General features: G+C 38.7%; 1 protein-coding gene across 2 annotated transcripts in view; it reads left to right on the forward strand.

Moving 5' to 3' along the window:
* TLL1 (tolloid like 1) overlaps window positions 1-19,845 on the forward strand; it is a 196,106-nt gene that overhangs the window by 97,989 nt on the left and 78,272 nt on the right. For both annotated transcript variants that reach the window (XM_048847632.2, XM_048847631.2), the window contains exons 4-6: window positions 1,801-1,881; window positions 5,191-5,343; window positions 7,434-7,551. In XM_048847632.2, coding sequence (XP_048703589.2) covers window positions 1,801-1,881; window positions 5,191-5,343; window positions 7,434-7,551 — 352 coding nt within the window. The remainder of the gene's footprint in view (window positions 1-1,800; window positions 1,882-5,190; window positions 5,344-7,433; window positions 7,552-19,845) is intronic.

Genomic DNA, 19,845 nt, shown 5'->3' on the forward strand with positions numbered 1-19,845 from the left:
CTTTTGGTTAGCTTGTGGCTTGAGGTTTACACTCTATAGTGTATGCATTAGTCATATAAAATAAGTCAGGTTAGCTATTTTAAGATATTTGTATTTAATTTCTTATTTGACAGTAGTCCTTTTGTACACCAAACTGAATACACAGTGTGTGCTATTAGATTACCACTACTAGTGTACTACCTTACTCCATATTTTTGTTGTAATAACTATAGATAATAAAGAAATAATAGCTTCCTGTATCAATAAGGTCATGGATTCCTCTCTATTACTGTTATCTCTTTCACATTTGCCTGTTTTCTAAAGATTTCCTTCCTCCCCACCCCCCACCCCCAATTGTCTGGATTTTTTTACTCCACATGTAATTTTGCAAAATAAATGCTAACATGAGATAATTGCATTAATAATGTGAAATGTATGTATATGGCATGGCATATACTATAGCTAACCAAATAATTCCTTGGGAAGGAATGTATTGAAGTATTACCTCATCTTCCTAAAATGTTTTTAAAAATTTGGAAAATTTTTCTCAAGGGATCCAGCAAGTATATGACAGTGTAATCCAAATAATTAGGCACATTATTATTCACTGAGTAAGCATGCTAACTTACTTGCCTTTTATGGCATTGTCTAGTCTGTAATCTGCCTTTTGAACTGCCGTTTAGTAAATACACCCTTTAATGTTGCAGAAATTGTTGTAAAAAAAAAAAAAGTAAGAGGAAAAGGGAATTTGAGGAAATTATTGGTTGGAACTAGTATGGCTAATCATGACTTCTGCAATCCTTTATTCTTAGCCACCTCCTCCTGCTGCAGTAGCTTGAAAACACTGATATTTCACAGCAAATATTACTTTGTTTAAAAAAATCACTTATAGGAATTCTATAAAGTTCTCTAAAACCTCTTCAGACATTCTGGTTATTCGTTGCACGCCACAATACTGCCAGCATTCTTTTTTCTTGCTTACTAATGTTTTTTAAAGGAGATATGCAATAATAACTAAAGTAACAGAACCACTATGAAACCGAAATAGTCAGCAGACTGCTATAGATGGCATATGTGGTTTAAATTAATCTGGTGTATGCCTGTAAGTGCGATGGTAAATATTCAGACAATGAAACTCCAGCTGCCTCTTTGGATGGTTAGCTTTTCTGCTTCCCTCTCACTCGTTGATTATTGGAGCTCCACAGGAATGCCTCAGAGGTCATGTTACTATTCTTTGGTATTTGATAGGTTAGCAGCCCTTATGTGACTGACTGTGCTTTAAAGATCCATTTGCAAGTTAACAAAGAACCGCAATGCTTTGGGGATAAAATCAATCGTATTACTTTTTTAAATCATGCTGCTTTGTTTGTTTGTTTGCTCTTGGGGTCTTAACATCCTTCCTCTCCCCTTCCCCTCCCTTAGATATGGGAACATTGTGGTATACATTCAGGAAATTTCTGTGAAAGTAGGGTATCCAGCTGTCAATCAATATGGCACTAAGGATGTCAAGGTCACTGAGAAGAAAAAAGCTTCAAATAATAATTAGATGATGTAATTGTCATGACTTGTCTGAATAACAAAGACACGTTGGCTTGTGTTCTGGAATGCATGTTAGAAAATCTTTCAGCTACAAATGTGTTTTTGTTTCATTGTCAAAAATGCTTGAAGAATTTGTATGTAGGTCATTAAAGAATTTTAAACTTCCTTAAAGATTCATTGCATATCCTACAGAGTAATTCCTAATCTTGCTCTATAAGATATTTGCTATATGTGTAATGTTCTGTGTTTAACTTCCATAATATTTCCTTTTTCTTTTTAAAGGTGGCTTTGGTGAGCATGGGACATCAAAAAAACGAGGTGCCCTCTATCAGCTTATAGACAGGATAAGAAGATTTGGCTCTGGTATTTTCACTGTTTGAATTAGCAGACTGCCTGATGTGATGTACACTTAACATTAATGACAGTACTTTAACACCTTAAACCCAGTCTGTACCAGTAGTACTGTAAACTATTAAAACAAGAGTAATGAAGAGATTAGCTCTTTTCCTATCTATGCTTTGTCAGAGAGCTCATATTTCATATAAGCTAGAAAAGTTCATACTGGAAGCGAAAATCCTAAAATACATTATTTTAAATTTTATTTTAAATTGTTAAAAAATTGCTAGGTGTTCATTACCAAGAGTATTCTCAGTAATGAATGCAGTTGGGATGTATTTTCATTAAGATTACAGTACTCTTTGTGTATGTGTTATGCATGAATGGATAGCTGCAATAAATTGCTAATGGCCTATGCTGGTTTTGTAGGGAATGGGATACTGTGATGAGTCATACTGCATGTGAAACATTTATGATGTGTTTCATCTCATGAAAACATTTTTTAAATGTTGTAAATTTCTGTAGAATTCAGTGGTCAGTATCTATGGCATCTTCATTAATATTGAGTTAAGTTTATTCACTAAGTTTGGTGCAACATGACTTAACTCTGGTGCCATTAAACCCCAGCGTCTGCAGGAAAATGTAAAGCTCAGTTTTAAACACAATTCAGCATGTGGGAGTGCGTCACTCCATATCTTGCAAAAGTAGCCACAGCGTAGTATCTGACATTACCAATATGTGGTGGTATATAACTGCATGCTTGATCTGAGAACTAGGCACATTAGTTTTGCGTAACTGTTTACCTTCATCTAATTGGTATAAAGCTGGTTGGAAGAATAAGCACTGGTAAAAATGACCATATTGTCATGTAAGCCACCCACATATCATCATCAAATGATTCAGTACTGAAGAAGTACATATGACTGTCTGGGATTCCAAGTTTGATTTACATTTTAATAATTACCTGTGTCGTAGATTGTATAATAATTCTCAGTTACAAATTCATTATTTTAATATCAAAAGATTGATGTAAAATTTAAAATGATATTTGCTGAACAGAGATATAGGTGTTCTGGACATAGAACATTTTCCTAAGCCCAACAACTTCCTGTGTGTCTTATAATGTTGCTTAAACTGTACAGTGAGTTAATCTATAAGTAATCTGACTTTTCTGCCCAGGCTTCTGAAACTTTTCTCCCCTTTTTCATGGCTCTTGCACCTTTCCTTATTCTTTTTGTATCTTCTTTGCTAACTTACGAATCTGTACCAAGACCCTTGGCCTCTTACCTTTCATCCACAGTTGCTTCTGTCCTGATCTGACATCCTTGCTGATCTCTCTGTCATATCCCTCGCTTGTCTGGGATTCCAGTTAACAGACTGTTACTTTATGTTCAGTACGTTTTAGTGGGACCGCTCATAGAGAAAGGTACTATTCAGCAGGAGTGAAGGTGGCAGAATTGGGCACTGTTGAATAAGACAGATCAGCTTTTGCTAAAGGTCCATTTTAACCTGCCACCATGATATTTATACTTTTATAAATTGCTCCAGAAAAGGGAAACAAGTAACTATATTGTATGAAAGTCCTTGCATTCATCTTCATAATAATAGTAAAGATTATAATAATAATTAAATTGGACCAGAGAGAGAGAGCGAGAGAGAGAGACTCTTTAATCTGGGCATTAGGGCACCCATTTGGGAGACCCAGATTCTAGTCCCTTTTGTGCCAATGAATATACAAGTATTTATACATAGTAGATGGTCTCAATAGAAATGACTGAGAAAGACATAGCCAAGTGATTAGGGCACTGTCCTAGGAGTTGGAGGACCCAAGTCCAAATCCTTGCTCCACATTAGTCAGAGCAGGGAATTGAATCCAGGTCTCCTACAGAATGCTATACCAGTTTTATAAGTGGGCAGCAGCTGCAAGCTTATCACTGATTACTCTTCTTGTTTCTTTATCTGTTAACTACTTGTTATTTACAAGGCCATGTGAGTTTATGCTTTGTCCATTCTTATCCTCTGTTTCCTTATTTCTATTTTCTTTTATTGTTCATGCAAGATTAAAACGTTTTTTGTTTGTTTGTTTTTCGTTTTTGACAAAGGACTGATCTGGCTTTCATGCCTAACTCCTGGAGTGGAGATAAGATTCCTCCACCGTGTCCTGGAGCTAAATGCCTAAGTCCCTTTGAGGGGCAGAGCTTAGACAGCTCTTCACTCAGCTTGCTGGCTTCTGTGAATCCTATTTTTAGGCAACAATTTCTGTCCATGCAGTGTACAGGGAGTGTGGGTGCCTAACTCAGGTTTGTGGATTTCACAGGTGGCAGGGCGCCTAAAAGTTAGGTGCTGCAATGCTGAGCATTACAGTGCCTAAATCTCCCTTTTGAATCCCACCCTAACTTTCTACCTATTTGAGACAGATTACTGTTGGCTCTGGTAATCTCTCTCAAAACAATAGACATTTTTTATATCACCATACCTTTCAAGGTGTAGGGATCTTTTTCTCAAGACAATTTAAGGCATATATAGTGTATGTCCATAGAATTCCAAACAGTTAGTTTCCGAAGAATATATTTTCTATGTCCTCGAGTACTTGACAATCCTATTTACATCTGAAAATTTTATGTCCATTGCTATTACAATTAGCTCCTAAGATAACTAACTACAACTGAAAGAGTTAATCTTCCAGTGTGACCAGCCATCAGTAAAAAAGTTAAATGGACCGTGCACAAAGTGCCGCAAAAGACATGAAGTCAACTAACAGTGCTTCACTACAGCAATGCATGCGGTTGCTCTTTCCCAGGCCCTGCAATAATATGGTTATCTCTGAAAGTAGCTAATACTAAAAGCAGACCTTTGCCCAGATAGAAGTGAAACAGAGTCTGAATACATTTGGTGGTATTGCCTCTGCCAAACAGACTCTTCTAAACATCATCAATGGGAAAGAATCCCCCCCCCCCTAATTTTTAAAAGGTATTTAAAAAAAAAAACTCAAGGCATATTACTTAGAGGAAGCAGTTTTAGAAAAATGATATATTTTTTAATTGGAGAGTCTAGAAGTAATCATGTTAGTAATGTCTCTTTAAGGTGTTAAAGTGCCTCTTTGCCCCATTGCATGTAAATTATAATACTGAAGATTGAGTCTTTCCATTTGAAGCGCTTCTAACAAATAGATTATTGTTTCTACGTCTCATTGAAAAGCTGAATTGTTGTGTAAAAAGCTATGTTCTGTTATTAAAGTGCATAACGAAAACATGGAGCTTTGGCCTTGCAGAAAACAAATGTCTTCATTTGTGAACTCTTTTGTCTCATATACTGTTTTTTAAAATATCATTACAGGTTTTGAGCAAAACAATTCTTCTAAGGGAAGATCAACTATAAAATTCTCAGGGAAAAATGAGAAAAACCGATTTCCCAGAGCTGCTACGTCACGAACAGAAAGAATATGGCCAGGGGGTGTCATTCCGTATTTTATAGGTGGAAATTTCACTGGTAAGACAAAGGGAGAAGAAGGATGAATGTCTTTTTTAAAAAAAAACCAGGTTCATGAAGAGCCAAATGTAAAGCCAATTGGAATCAATGGGAAGACTCTTACTGATGTCTTTTGGCTTTGGGTGAGGCCCTAAGTAAATTTTTTTTGTAAATGTTTATCGATACATTAAAAAATTGTTCCCAAAGGCAATCTGGCAATTTATATATAAAATTAGGCTCTGATGTTTCAGAGGAGGTGAGAATGTTTGTTTGTTTTCATTGTCTAATTTCTTGCTATTTATTTGTAGCAGGATACAATTAAATCTGGCTCAAAACTATTGTGGCATATTCAGTACAAGGCTATAAGTGGCTTGACTGGTAGTAAGGTGAATCTTGTTCAACTGACTTCATTGAACAAACTGGGCCCAATTCATCTGTTCTGTAATTCTTTAATGTACTTTGTAGATGAGCACATAAAATGTTATTTGAAATAACCATGGAACTTTAAAATATACGAGGGAAGATTGTAACTGCTTAATAGAAATAATTTTAAAATAATTTAATAATTTTTAAATACAGTGTTATAAAAGCCTAAAATAAATATCACCCTGTAAAGTTGCAAACAGATAAATACTAATGGGGAGGAAGAAGGACATTAAAAAAAAAAAAGGAGTGGAGAAAAAAAGGATTGAAAAAGATAGAGATAAATATAGAGCCAGCAGTGCTGTGCAATAACATCTTGCTAATTGTGCCTCAAGGGGATACAGAAAACTGAAAGAGCTTGGGAAAAGAAATGTAGTCAAGAAAGATTAAAAAAATATTCAAAAATATTTCCCCAAAGCTCACAGCTGAAGGTCAGACTTCCAGTTTGGATATTTACACTACATTATACTGAACATGACCTTTGTTTTAGGAATGGCATTTATTAAAGAGTGCTGAACAACTAAATATAATAAGTAATGTGAAATGTTGCACACATTACAAGTTTCTTACACTGAAAGGTAAATTCCAAAACGCTTGTGTGTGTTTAAGGAAAAAAAAGGGGTGGTGGTGGTAGGTGGGAGGATGGAGAGACAGGGGAAGCAGTGATCTTTCATCTTTAGGTCATTGACTTGAATCCAGCCCAGTTTGGTAGTGGCCAACGATTATTGCCATATGATGGGTCTTCAGTTTTTATGTTAGTCTCAAAAATCTTCTCATTGGATAAGTCTCTGTATCACAAAAACTACTACCACAACCAACACTAATTTGCAACCTTGTTGTCAGTTTTGTATGTAATGGTATAGCTAAGTATGTAATGGTATAGAGAATGAATTGCCTCCTCTCGCCCTTGAGATGATTCCTTCAGGTCAGGATTTGAACATATTGGAAGGGTACAAGGAAACTAGCACAGCTGCTGCCCAGGTGGTTTCTGTTCTCTGGTCTGGTCCTAGAGACAAAGGGTGGAATTTTCAGAAGCTGGCCTAACTGTGTTTCTAATGAACTCAGTGGTAAAACTTCCATTGATTTCAATGGGAGTGGAGATAAGCTAATGCTGAAAGCTTTTGATAATCTCACTCATCAACTGTCCCTCTCCAGGCATATTAGTCTGGTATTTTTCATGATCACTAAATTTTCTCTCTCTCTCTCTCGCACACATGCACGCAAAGGCAAAAAGAGAACATAGTCCAAGATTCCAAATTGTTATCACAGACTGTGGACAAACTGTTAGAAAACCATCTAAATTCCATCCACATAAAGATTAAAAAATGGGCTCACACACCCACATTTAAAGGTACAGATCTCTCAGGTGCACACTTTGTTTCCCTGTGTAGTTAATTAAACACACTTGTCTGTTTATGGACATATAACTTTGCTTCTGATTTTTAAAAATGTGGCCCTTTGTGCATGGACTTTGAAATTGCAGATATGTTTACAGAACAAATTATTTGAAAAACAGTGCCTTCTTCACTTACCTTTCAAAACCTGAGGTAAACGTTTTCTCACATTTTAAAACAACTGAATCTCTAGGTTTTTGCAGCACTGTGTCATACTAAGATTAAAATGTAATGCCAAGAAGAAGGATGCAATTTTGAAAACCTTGTTTATTTCATGTTACACAATTCTTCCAGGCAGCCAGCGAGCAATGTTCAAACAGGCTATGCGGCACTGGGAAAAGTACACATGTGTTACATTCATTGAACGAAGTGATGAAGAAAGTTATATTGTATTTACATACAGACCTTGTGGGTAAGTAGGTACATGTGTTAATGGGTATTTGTACTGTATATCTTTGAGAATCAAGAAGTAAACAGCAATTTGTTAAAGTTCTTTGTCAGTTTTTTCTCAATTTAACATCTACAGGAAAAGCTACGCATTCAGTGTCTGAATCCTGCACACATTCTAATTGGCTTTCTAATAACTATAAGTCTATACTTTTGGCTCTTGAGAAAATCTTCATGGTGCACAGGAAGGATTTTAAGTTTATGCCTTTTTTCTTGTATGTGACACTAGATAAAATTAGAGAGACAAGATAGGTGAGGTGGTCTCTTTCATCAGCGGAAGTTGGTCCAATAAAAGATATTACCTCAACCACCTTGTCTCTCTAATATCCTGGGACTGAGACAGATACAACAGCACTAGGTAAACTTGACTTATACTGAGATATAAAGAATACACTGTACAATATATGTGTGCGTGTGTGAGCACATAATGTATATTAGTGATACATAGGATATATAATAAAATGGAGAAAAATGCAGATATAGGTGGATATTTCTCATACTTTTAGTGTATAGGGTTTATTTATTTATTCTTAGCTCTATTAATTTCACTTGTCTCTATGGTGAGTTACATAATACACTTACTTTTCCACTCTCCTAGTCTAGCTTAATCATCCAAAATATTAACTCTTTCCTTGTATTGACTGTCCTTACTTTAGTTTTGTTTGAAAAGCAAACCTCATGACTTTTCAGCACATTCCTTCTTCCAGGTCACTGATGTAATACAGGTTTCAGAGTAACAGCCATGTTAGTCTGTATTTGCAAAAAGAAAAGGAGTACTTGTGGCACCTTAGAGACTAACCAATTATTTGAACATAAGCTTTTGTGAGCTACAGCTCACTTCATCAGATGCATACAGTGGAAAGTACAGAAGACGTTTTTATACACACAAACCATGAAAAAATGGGTGATTATCACTACAAAAGGTTTTCTCTCCTCCCACCCCACTCTCCTGCTGGTAATAGCTTATGTAAAGTGATCACTCTCCTTACAATGTGTATGATAATCAAGGTGGGCCATTTCCAGCACAAATCCAGGTTTTCTCCTCACACCCCCCCCAACACACACACAAACCCACTCTCCTGTTGGACACCATCACAGGGCCTAATAACATCACCCACACTATCAGGGCTCGTTCACCTGCACATCTGCCAATGTGATATATGCCATCATGTGCCAGCAATGTGGCTCTGCCATGTACATTGGTCAAACTGGACAGTCTCTATGTAAAAGAATAAATGGACACAAATCAGATGTCAAGAATTATAACATGCATAAACCAGTCGGGGAACACTTCAATCTCTCTGGTCATGCAATTACAGACATGAAAGTTGCGATATTACAACAGAAAAACTTCAAATCCAGACTCCAGCGAGAGACTGCTGAATTGGAATTCATTTGTAAATTGGATACAATTAACTTAGGCTAGAATAGAGACTGGGAGTGGCTAAGTCATTATGCAAGGTAACCTATTCCCCCTTGTTTTTTCCAACCCCCCCCCTTCCTCAGACGTTCTTGTTAAACCCTGGATTTGCGCTGGAAATGGCCCACCTTGATTATCATACACATTGTAAGGAGAGTGATCACTTTAGATAAGCTATTACCAACAGGAGAGTGGGTTTGTGTGTGTGTTGGGGGGGGGTGTGGGGAGAAAACCTGGATTTGTGCTGGAAATGGCCCACCTTGATTATCATACACATTGTAAGGAGAGTGATCACTTTACATAAGCTATTACCAGCAGGAGAGTGGGGAGGGGGGAGAGAAAACCTTTTGTAGTGATAATCACCCATTTTTTCATGGTTTGTGTGTATAAAAACGTCTTCTGTACTTTCCACAGTGTGCATCCGATGAAGTGAGCTGTAGCTCACGAAAACTTATGCTCAAATAAATTGGTTAGTCTCTAAGGTGCCAAAAGTACTCCTTTTCTTGATGTAATACAGTGAACAAAACATGTCTTATTACTGATCGTTGTGACCAGTTACCTCACTCCATCCTGAAATGCTTCTCACAAATGCCATTGATAATTATTCCAGTTGTTTTCTGAACAAGAATTCTGGATTTTACAAATCAGTCAATGACCTTACTGCATATGCCATATTAACGTCACCCGGGGCTGATTTCCCCTGTAAACACCTGCAAATTAATTCATGATCATCCTTAAAACGATCCTTTGATGTGGTGCCTACAAAGAAGAAGAAGAAGAAGAAGAAAACAACAGTTAGGCTGCTGGTGTGCTAAAACACAGCCGATCAGGCTGACCAATATTGTCTTATTGTTTCCTTGTAATCTCCGTCTGTCCTTATCCATCTGTTGTCTCTTGTCTTATACTTAGGGCTTGTCTACATGTTGCCTTAGTCTGCACCATCTGGGGTGTAAATTCTAATGCACACTAGCTTGTTGTCCACTAACTGGTCGTGTAGATCCTGGTGGTGTGCACTGAAAGTTCCCCAGTGCATGTTAACGTAGTACTGTTGGAAATGGAGCTAAGAGCTAGTCAGCAGATATTTATAAAGCAGGTATCAGCAGATAATTATAAAGACTGCAGGGAGAGTGTTACGTGCCTACAATTATTTAAATGAATGAGCAAAAGTGCTGCTGCATTCTGAGCTATCTAAAAGTGCTGAAGAAGCTCTGAAGAAGGAGGAAATGACAAATAATGATTCTTATGTTCCTGAAACATAAGTTACTTTAGTATGGTTGTCACCTCGCCAGATAAATAAGAGAGTAGACTGTTTGCATAAATAAGGACTGGTATGTACAAACAACTTTGGTACTACGTCTGGCACAGGATTTTCTGTGGAAAGGCTCGAGTCAAAAGAGACACCAAGCCATTTGTATTCACTCTCCACTCCACGACTGACACATCGGGAATTTACCTTGGTTCTTTCCCATGGCACTCTGCTGTGTTGATTTGTCAGCAAATTGTTATCATTATTTATTTTTTGTATTACTGAAGCATCTAGAAAGCCCTAGTCATCGACCAGGACCCTGTTGTGTGATGTGCTGTACAAACACAGAATAGAGAGCTTCCCCAGAGAGCTTATAATGCAAGGGCTCGTCTACACAGCGATTTAGTGCATGACAGGCTAATACGCTGCAAATTCACACCCTGGCTTGTCACACACTATATCACCATGCAGACAAACCCCAAGAATAAGACAAAAGACAACAGATAGGTACAAATAGACAGGGGAATACAAGGAAACAATGAAACAGTATTGGTCAGTGTCCTAAGCAGTGGCATCACGCCAGTGACCTGTTGTCAAAATTTTTGTAGGCGAAGGAGAGTATTAAGACATTTTTTTTCTTTGGAATGAATATTTGCAGATGATTTCAAGGTGCTCCTCCCAGCATGAGGGGCAGCAGGAGACAAAGCTCAAAAGTGCTTGTTTGGAAATTTAACAAGTGGATGATGGATGTTGTTATCATGGGCTGATCAGAGGTGATGGTTGACATCTTACAGTAAATGAGAGATGATAGGTAGAGTGTGGATAGGCCATGAAGGACCTTGAAAGTGAAGACAAGTAGCTAATGTTTGATGCAACAGAGAAGGGTGAACCAACAGAAGATGGTTAAAGGAAGGGGCTAGGAAAATACTCTTTGCAGCAGCATTCTGAATGAGTGGGGCAAGATGGCATTTTTGAAGGCCAGAGAGAAGGATATTACAGTAGTCAAGATGAGAGAGGATGAGAGCCTGAGTGAGTTTTTGCTGTGTGGATGGATAGGAAAGGCTGTGTTTTAGAGATGTTATTCAGCAAGAATTGGCAAGATTTAGACATAGCCTGGATATGAGGACCTAAAGAGAGAGGTCTGAGTCAAAGATAATACCCAGGTGATGGCCCTAGTGACAGGTGAGACGGTGCTGTTGTCCACAGTAATCAAGAAGGGAGGTGGTAGGGGGAGCTTGGGGGAAAATTAGGAAGGGAAAATTAAGAGCTCTGTTTTAGCATGTTGATCTTGAACTGGTGGTTAGACATCCATGAAGAGTTGTCAGAGAGACAGGCTGAGATTTTGGTTTGGATGGAAGGAGACAGGTCTGGAGTAGACACATAGATCTGTATGTCATCTCCATAAAGATGGTAGTTGAATTTATTTTTGCATATATTTTTACAGAGGTTTCTTACGGCATATCTGAACATGTTCCTTCTTATTTCTCAAAAGGCAGTCTTTGGGGCAAAGTGCTAAGCTATTTCTGAGTCTGATCCTTTCTGTTTAGAAAATCTGTAGTATCTTCCCAAAATGGCATGATAATGAATTTCATGAGGAAACAAACAGAAAAATGTTAATTTATATATTGAGGTATAGCACTCTGCTATGCTAATCTTATCTACACATCAACTGATCCATTGCTTCTCTAATCTCTGTTTAATCATAAATGGCCTGGTTTTCAGAAGTAGGGAGCACATATAATGCACATTGATTTCTGTGGGAACTGCAGTTCCTCAGAATCTCTGAAATTCAGCTCAGAATTTTTTGAGATGGCATATCATTATGAACAATATGATCACTAACATAGATGGTACAGTTACCAAGTGAGAGATTGTATCAAAGGGAAGAAAACTGCATGGTTTCATTTCCCACTTTTGATTTACTCTTTGCATCTTCTGCTTCTCCATATTGGCCTTTGTTTGTTTCTGTTATAATTAATGCTAATAGTGTGTGGTCATATATGAATTTGTTAATACATGCAATTTTCCTTTTAGTCCTTTCCCTTTATCCCACTTCTCATCCACCTCTTTCCACCATTCTTTCACTTACTTCAAAATGTACTTTGTAGATAGTCATCATCCATATTCTTTTTTTTGCTCACTTATATTAAAATAAAATAAACATTGTACTCTTGTAATTATTACTTACAAGCTCCTCAACTTCATCTCCATTTATGTTCTCTATTTTTTAATATCTGGGTAATTCAAAGCTTTCATTACTGTTTGCCCATACACAACCTTTTTGGTTTTGATTACCTATGGATCAGGTATCTCCTCATCAGAAGGCTTGTAGCAATTTCCTCTACTCATATTATTCATTTTATTAGCTTCAATTTTGAACTGTGGTTCATCCTCACCATGTCTCATTTAATTAACACAGTGTTTGAGATGGGACCCAGGTATTGTTTCATCATCTATTACAGTTGAAAAGGCAAACACTGGTGAGTTGAGATTCCATAGTTAGTGGATGGTGGTCATTTGTACTGCAGTATGAGCACTGGAAAATAACGATTTATAGCATAGGGTTTTTGATTGTTACCAAAGCAATGTACATTGTTATTCTTGGCCACTGGATAAATAATAAATATGGATGTAGTTATTGGGTTGTGGTATGTAAAATTTTTATCTCTAAACAGGTTGAAAGAGTGCCATGTTGTGTAAACCGCTAGTTGGTAATTACAGTCCGTAATATTCTTTAAAGAATTGCTGCTTATGGTTCCTGGGTGGTATGTGGAAACTGCTTGGAGATTCAGTCACTATATTATGCAGTATGAGAAGCCAAAAAAGGGCTCAGCTGTCCCAAGTGGCACTTAATCTCATGCTCACAATAAATATCACTGAGAAAAAGAGCAAGTCTGTTTTGTATGTGGTGAGTCTGAAAAGGAACAATAAGTCACAGTGTTTTCACGCTGCAACATGCCTTTGATCTTCGTGGCAATTTTTGTTATTTACCTGCACACTTAACTACTTTCTTATGGCAGACTTCATGTGATTTAGAGCAGTCACTGTTGATTTTCTTCAGTATGGGTGTTTGAAAAAGTTGTTTGAAGTAAAGAAAACTCATGTCATGAGTTTCATATGCTCTAATCTGTACAGCTTCTAAATGGTCAAAAGCTGTTTGAACCAAATGCCATGTTTACATGCTAGACATTACAGACTGGATTTTTTAAAAAATGGATAAAGGTTATATTCTGTCTTTAAAAATATACTTATGCTTTAAAGTTTTGTTTTAGTAGCTTTATTTCTTGCATGTAGAAATGACTGGCTATTTAAACAGGTGATACAGTTCTTTCATGGAGTTAAAAAAAGTAATATTTATATTAAAATAATCATATTAAAAGGTCTCTAAATGTTAGTAATGGCTACCACAGTCATGCATGAAGAAGCTAGGTCATAGTGAAGCTCTGGTCATTCACCGTTTATAACCCTTCAAGTCATAAGCATGAGTAGAACTGGATAAGTAGTGGGGAGGGGGGGAGGAGGAGGAGTGTTACTGAAGGTTTTTGTGAGCTGTGAATCACATTCTAATTCAGTCATGTTTGTACCACTTTTTGTTTGCTTCTTGGAAGTTTGTGTGAGAGTACAAAGTTTTGTTGGTATAGTCTGAATATTAACAGGAAATCAAATTTTGAACCCGTAGCAAAGATTTGTCTAATCAAGAAATGAAATTAACTTCTGACTAAAGGAGAAGTAGTTTATAAAAGTTAAATCATCCAGTCCAGGAAGAGAAACAACAGCATATGACTTACTGAAGGTGACTAGTCGTACAGCTTAAGTAGCAAATTGATGTAGACTTAGCGGTGAAATGAGGATAGACACATTGATGGATTTTATCTGGCAGGCTGTAACTTTTGTTAAAGCTAAACAGAGGGGAGGGGCTCTACCCACCCATCACCCATATGCTCCTATACCTGGCAGGTGTTACAGAACTCCTACTCTAGGGTCCATAACTCGGGGTAGTCTTTCCTCAGCCTACCTCCCAGGACTCAGCTCACTCTGATGGGGACAGAGGGTGCAGAAGGGTGAGGACCTCAACCGACAAGGGCCACAAAGTCTGACCATATCCTGTAAGACAAAGGGCCTTCACCAAAATCCCAGGTTTTTACCTCTAGGAACTGTTCATTTTATCCTTTAACCCCACTGGGAACAGGGAGTGCCACCTTGATCACCATCTCTCCTCCCCCAACCCCCACAACTCCTGCCCAATCCAGGCCCTCACATTCCACAACCATTTGTCAGTGCTTCCTTCTGACAGATGTGCCCATAATCTCTGAAAAATTCAGGCCTTTTGTAATAGATATCCCTGTGCTGTATCACTGAACCCCCTGTCTCCAGGAATATGCTAGTGACCTCTCTGTTCACTTTCTTCCTTGCCTTGTCCATGCAGGCTGCATCTGCAGCTCCCTGCCAAACCCATCTTGTGGGCTTTTCTGATCATACTAACATAACCGCTGGCCACAGTTGCCTTACCCAGCTAACATCCCTCTGGATTCTATCCCTTAAATTGAATCCTGTGCAGCCCTTGAGATTATTCTCCGAGGTGGATAGCCAGGATGCGAGGGGGTCTGCTTTGTTCAACAATGAGAGTAGAAGTAGCATGAGCTGATCCCATTGCATGCCTCTTCTGCCGAACCACTGGACGCAAAAAGCTTCAGACCTGAAGCCTAGCTGAGATCTGCCTGCCATCCTGGCTGCCCTCTTCTACAGAGTGCTTCAGATCTGAATATTAAGTATGCTCTGGGTATCCTCTGAAACAAAAAAGCTTATGGGATTAGTTGCTTTTTACAGTTCCCTGCGATCTTTTCCTAGGTGCAGACATACGTCCTGTAACACCTTGATTTCCTGTGCCCTTTCACCTCTACTTTCCATGGACCAAAGCCCCTGCAGACATTGATGTCACTGTCCCAGTCCTGAAAGAATGAGTACCAAATATACCTAGGTCAAGAACATAGTAGCGCAAGGTTTTTCCTCAGTAGCGCAGGAAATTGGTATCTTGTTAGGAAGCTGCCATCACTGTGTGTGGACAGCAGGCCTGGCTGCAGGCTCTGGATTTTTAGTAAGGCTTTCACTGCCTTTACAGGGCACAAGTGTTTGTCTGCACATTCCTTCAACGCCACATATGCCCTTCTCTTCTTTTTGAGGACCTTAACTGCCGGGACCACTGTTCCTGTCGATTGTCGTACTCTGTTAAATTCAATGCTCACTGGAACCTTCCCACAGTTGCCAAAAGCACCAATTCCCTCACTTTAAAAGTGCCAAAGAGGGCAAAAATGAATACCACCCTAAATAAAATGGCCTCCCTCTCACAGCTGCAGACCCATCCTAAAGCCTTTAATAAGACTGGGTTTTCACTGTTATAGGTAATGTTGTCCCTCTAGTGCCAACCCCTCCTGTACCACCCTTCTAAGAGCTTCAGTGGTAAAACAAAGCCTGCCTGGATCTGGGAAACCTGCCAGCCTACTTGAGTAGGACAGGCCTGCTATTTCACCAGATATAGTGGAGAGAGCCAACCTGCAGTGGGTCAAAGACACCCCATATTGCACCATCTGGTGTGTAGGTATGGCCCAACCATGATGAAGCCCTTCCTGAGCCCTAAATGTCATGAATTCTCTAAGGCTCGCTCACAGGCCCTGTGGGTATGTCTACATTGCAGTTAGATACCCACAGTTTGCTCATGACAGCTGATGAGGGCTCACGAACCTTGGGCTAAGGTGGTGTTTAATGACAGTGTAGACATTCAGGCTCAGGTATAAAATGAAGGCCCTCACCAGCTTCATTACTTAAGCAGTCTTAGCCAACTGTATATTTACAATATGGACCACAGATTGTTTTTTGCACCAGAAACGCACTTTCTTTTTTTAAAAGCTTTCTCCCCAAAGAGTGACTGCCAGCATTATAGGAAAAACCTTGAGGAAGGTAATGTCTCTTGTAATGGCCAGAGCCACCCAGCTTTCTGGCCACTTCTGTGCACACCACCTTCCTTGAAAGTAAACCTGTGCCTCCCAAGATGTCAGATTGTATCTGCAGTTCAGTCTTGAGCAACCAGTCCAAACGTTATATTGAAATCCCATTAAACTCTTCCAGAAATCTTTCCCACACTTTAAAATGTCCTTTCATTTCCCTTGTCATTCTGACAATGGTGGGAATTGTACACTCCAGAAGAACCTGATGCCAGATGGGTGAAGAATGCCTGACTAGGAGCCACCACCCACACACTTTCCTGAGGCTTGGACCCTCACTTTCCCCAAACTTGGACCCATGGACCACCTGTATAAAGAATTTAGGATCCCATCCAGGAGGAATGCACTCCTCTGACCCACCACCACCGAAGTCCTGCTCACCTGTTCTCCTCATCCCCTGACTCATTATCTGCATCAGTTATCTGCAGGCCATTGGTCTTACCTGTCTTCCTTTGCATACTATTGGCAGCAGCTGCTGCTGCTGGAATGGTAAATAACCCTTTCTCTGCTGGAATGGAGCTGTGCAGGCACCTGCTCCAAGTTAAATTTTATGAGCTTGGGAATGCTGGCCAATTAGCACTCTTCCCACCCCCCACCTATCTGGCTAAGGAGTGCCAGAGACTCCAAGGATGGTGAGGAGGAATTACTTGGTGTCCCTCAGTGAGTGACTCCCTCCCTCACTGTTGAGGCTGTCGTCCTTCTCTGCCAGGAACATCAACTTCCCCCACCAGTTGAGGAGGGTGGGTGGCATTTCTGAATATTAAGTAATCGAATGAATGCCCACTCTAAACAGTTTACAAACATTTAGCAAGTTGAAATTATTTCTAGTAAACTATTCAGAGAATAGTTTTGAATATCAAACAAATCAGTAAAAATCATGATCTATTTGTGGACAATTTGTGGAAAGGACCAAAAGGGATAAATTCATCAGATTAGAACAAATATTGGCCTTCTGTATTCATGTGCCATTTTAGAGGCTAGTCTGGGAATAAATGAGTAAGCTACTACAAATGGAACAAAAGATTGTGTATATATATAGTCCAAAATTAGAATGTAAGGAAAATAATGTGGTTTTGACTACAAGCCTTTTACCAAGAATTATATATGAAGGTGGAAGAAAACTGCTAACAATAATTTTCCTTACAATTTCATTCCTGGTGAAAATGTCCAAGGCAGACCACTATTGCTAACTTTATTTCTGTATGAGTGCCAATCCAATTTCCACTTTACCTAGAGGCATTTTGGATTGTGAATGGAAGGAGTGTGCTTTCACCAGTAAAGTGATTAACAAAATTGCTTCATACTGAGTTCTCTTGTGAATTACAGATTGTTTTCCTCTCTATGTAACCAGAATAAAGGGTGTAATCCGAGTGGGTTTGTGGAGTTCTGCATCATTTTCATCCACAGCACCATGCAGTTAATGTCATGGTGAACTGCTATTATCATTCAATAGGGTGCTTTAAAGTATCACATTTTGTAGTGTGCACCTGTTTAACCCGCCAAAAAACTGAGACTATGATCCCAGAGATTTCCCCTTCCCACTCATCAATTTTAAGACACATTTTATGGCAGCTCTGTGAGGCTCAAAGGGCCCTTATTTTTCAAAGAATAGCGGTAGTGATCACTGCACTTTCTCTCTGACAGTTGTTTCTCTTTGCTCACCATTATTGATCAGCTAGACTGATTACATGGAATTAGAGATTCATAAATAGTTACCATCTTCAACTGCTGTCTGGTGCAATAAAGATTAAAGAGATCAGGAGCTTTAAAGTCTGCCTGTTGGCTGAGTTTGAGAAGGATGACAAGTGCTCATACTGTAGAGAGATGCCTGGGCCTTGTGCCAAGCGCACGTAAAAGTGTGGTCACAACAAAGGTCTTGCAAATCAGTGCCTTTTGATGTATAACTTTGTAATATTCTTGACCCTTTGACTCCATTTTGTTGTCTGAGTGATCAGAATGTTGTAACTTAATTGGATAAATCTGATGTGTGCATGGCAGGGCGCTCGATGCAGTAAATCCTAATGACCCCCCACTCCCCGAGGATTCTATACTACTACTGTTATTTTAAGACACAGTGTTTACTGTTGATGGCTGTTCTTCTTTGAAGTAGAAAAAGAGAATCAAAGAGCTAGTCTGCAATCTGTGTGAAGTGCTTGAACTCCATTTAGTAATCAAAGTTAAGAAATTGCCATAATCAGCCAATTTTTTAAAAATAGGCTGATACTCTGTTTTTAACTTGAGATGCTCAACTTGAGATGCCCGAGGGTGCCTAATTTTCAGAAAGGCCTGTCCATTCACCTTCTGAAGCCAGGACACCTTTACAGTATCTCAAGTTGAGCACCCAAAATTACTGTTTACTTTTGAAAATCGTGCCCACATTGTCTCGCTTTAAAGGGAATAGCAGTAAAATTTCACAAAATCAAGGAATATACTGTAAAAAGCGACCTCATTTTGTGATATAAAACCCAAAGCTCCCTAGGACAATATTTTACACTACTGTTATTCAAAGGCAAATAATTAGTATTTGTTTACATATCAAACATTTTATGTGATTTTATGTGCTGTGATGGATGTTTTAGTTTTTTTTTTCAAATCCCATTGCCTAGCTTTTGGAACTAATAGAGCAGAATCTTGAAAGGTTCTATGTTTCTGTTTGAGACAGTCAGAGTAAAGAAGAAGCAGCAGAAGAAAAACAGTGATGAGTACTGCCTGTGGCTGAATTTTCTAGGACTATGCTATTGCCTCATGATTTGAAAAAGTAATTGACAGTGGGATATAAGACACAAAATAGGCTGGTATAATACTGACTGAAGGTGCTGTTGCCTTCTTTGTAAATACAAGGGAATTGGCTCAAACTAAAATAGCCAATCCATGTGTTTTATTCTATTTAAAAATGTTTCCCCCCTAAATATGCAGTCTCAGTTACCCATTGTTGAGGCTCATCTGCGATTGAGTTAACAGAGTCATGTAACCCGCCAGTAACAGAGCTCTGGCAGTAATATGGTAGCATCTTGGATAAATTATAAATTATTTTTAGTTTATTTTTTCCTTAGATTGCATTTTGAAAACTGTGGTGTATAGATCACTTGAGGGTTACAGAGAGGAGTTGCTCACATTATGCTGGTACCTCTTCTCTCTTCTTGCTTCTAGCTATCAGAGGGGTAGCCATGTTAGTCTGTATATGATGATCAGGTGGTTATCTTCTCCTATTTGCTGTACAGGAGCCACAGTTTGGTGGCACCTTAAAGACTAACAGATTTATTTGGGCATAAGCTTTTGTGGGTAAAAACCCCACTTCTTCAGATGCATGGAGTGAAAATTACATATACAGGCAAAAATATCTGTCTGTATCTGTGCGAGTTTTTTCATACAGCTAAATTCAGTACTTGGTACCATGCAAGGCACTGAATTTAGCAGTATGAAAAGACAGGCATAAATATCTGTCTGGATCTGTGCGAGTACCTGTAATTTTCACTCCATGCATCTGAAGCGTGGGTTTTTTACCCACAAAAGCTTATGCCCAAATAAATCTGTTAGTCTTTAAGGTGCCACCGGACTGTGGCTCCTGTACAGCAAACAGGAAGAGATAACCAC

Source organism: Caretta caretta, chromosome 4 (genome assembly GCF_965140235.1).
Source record: "Caretta caretta isolate rCarCar2 chromosome 4, rCarCar1.hap1, whole genome shotgun sequence".
In the NCBI taxonomy this organism is placed as follows: domain Eukaryota; kingdom Metazoa; phylum Chordata; order Testudines; family Cheloniidae; genus Caretta; species Caretta caretta.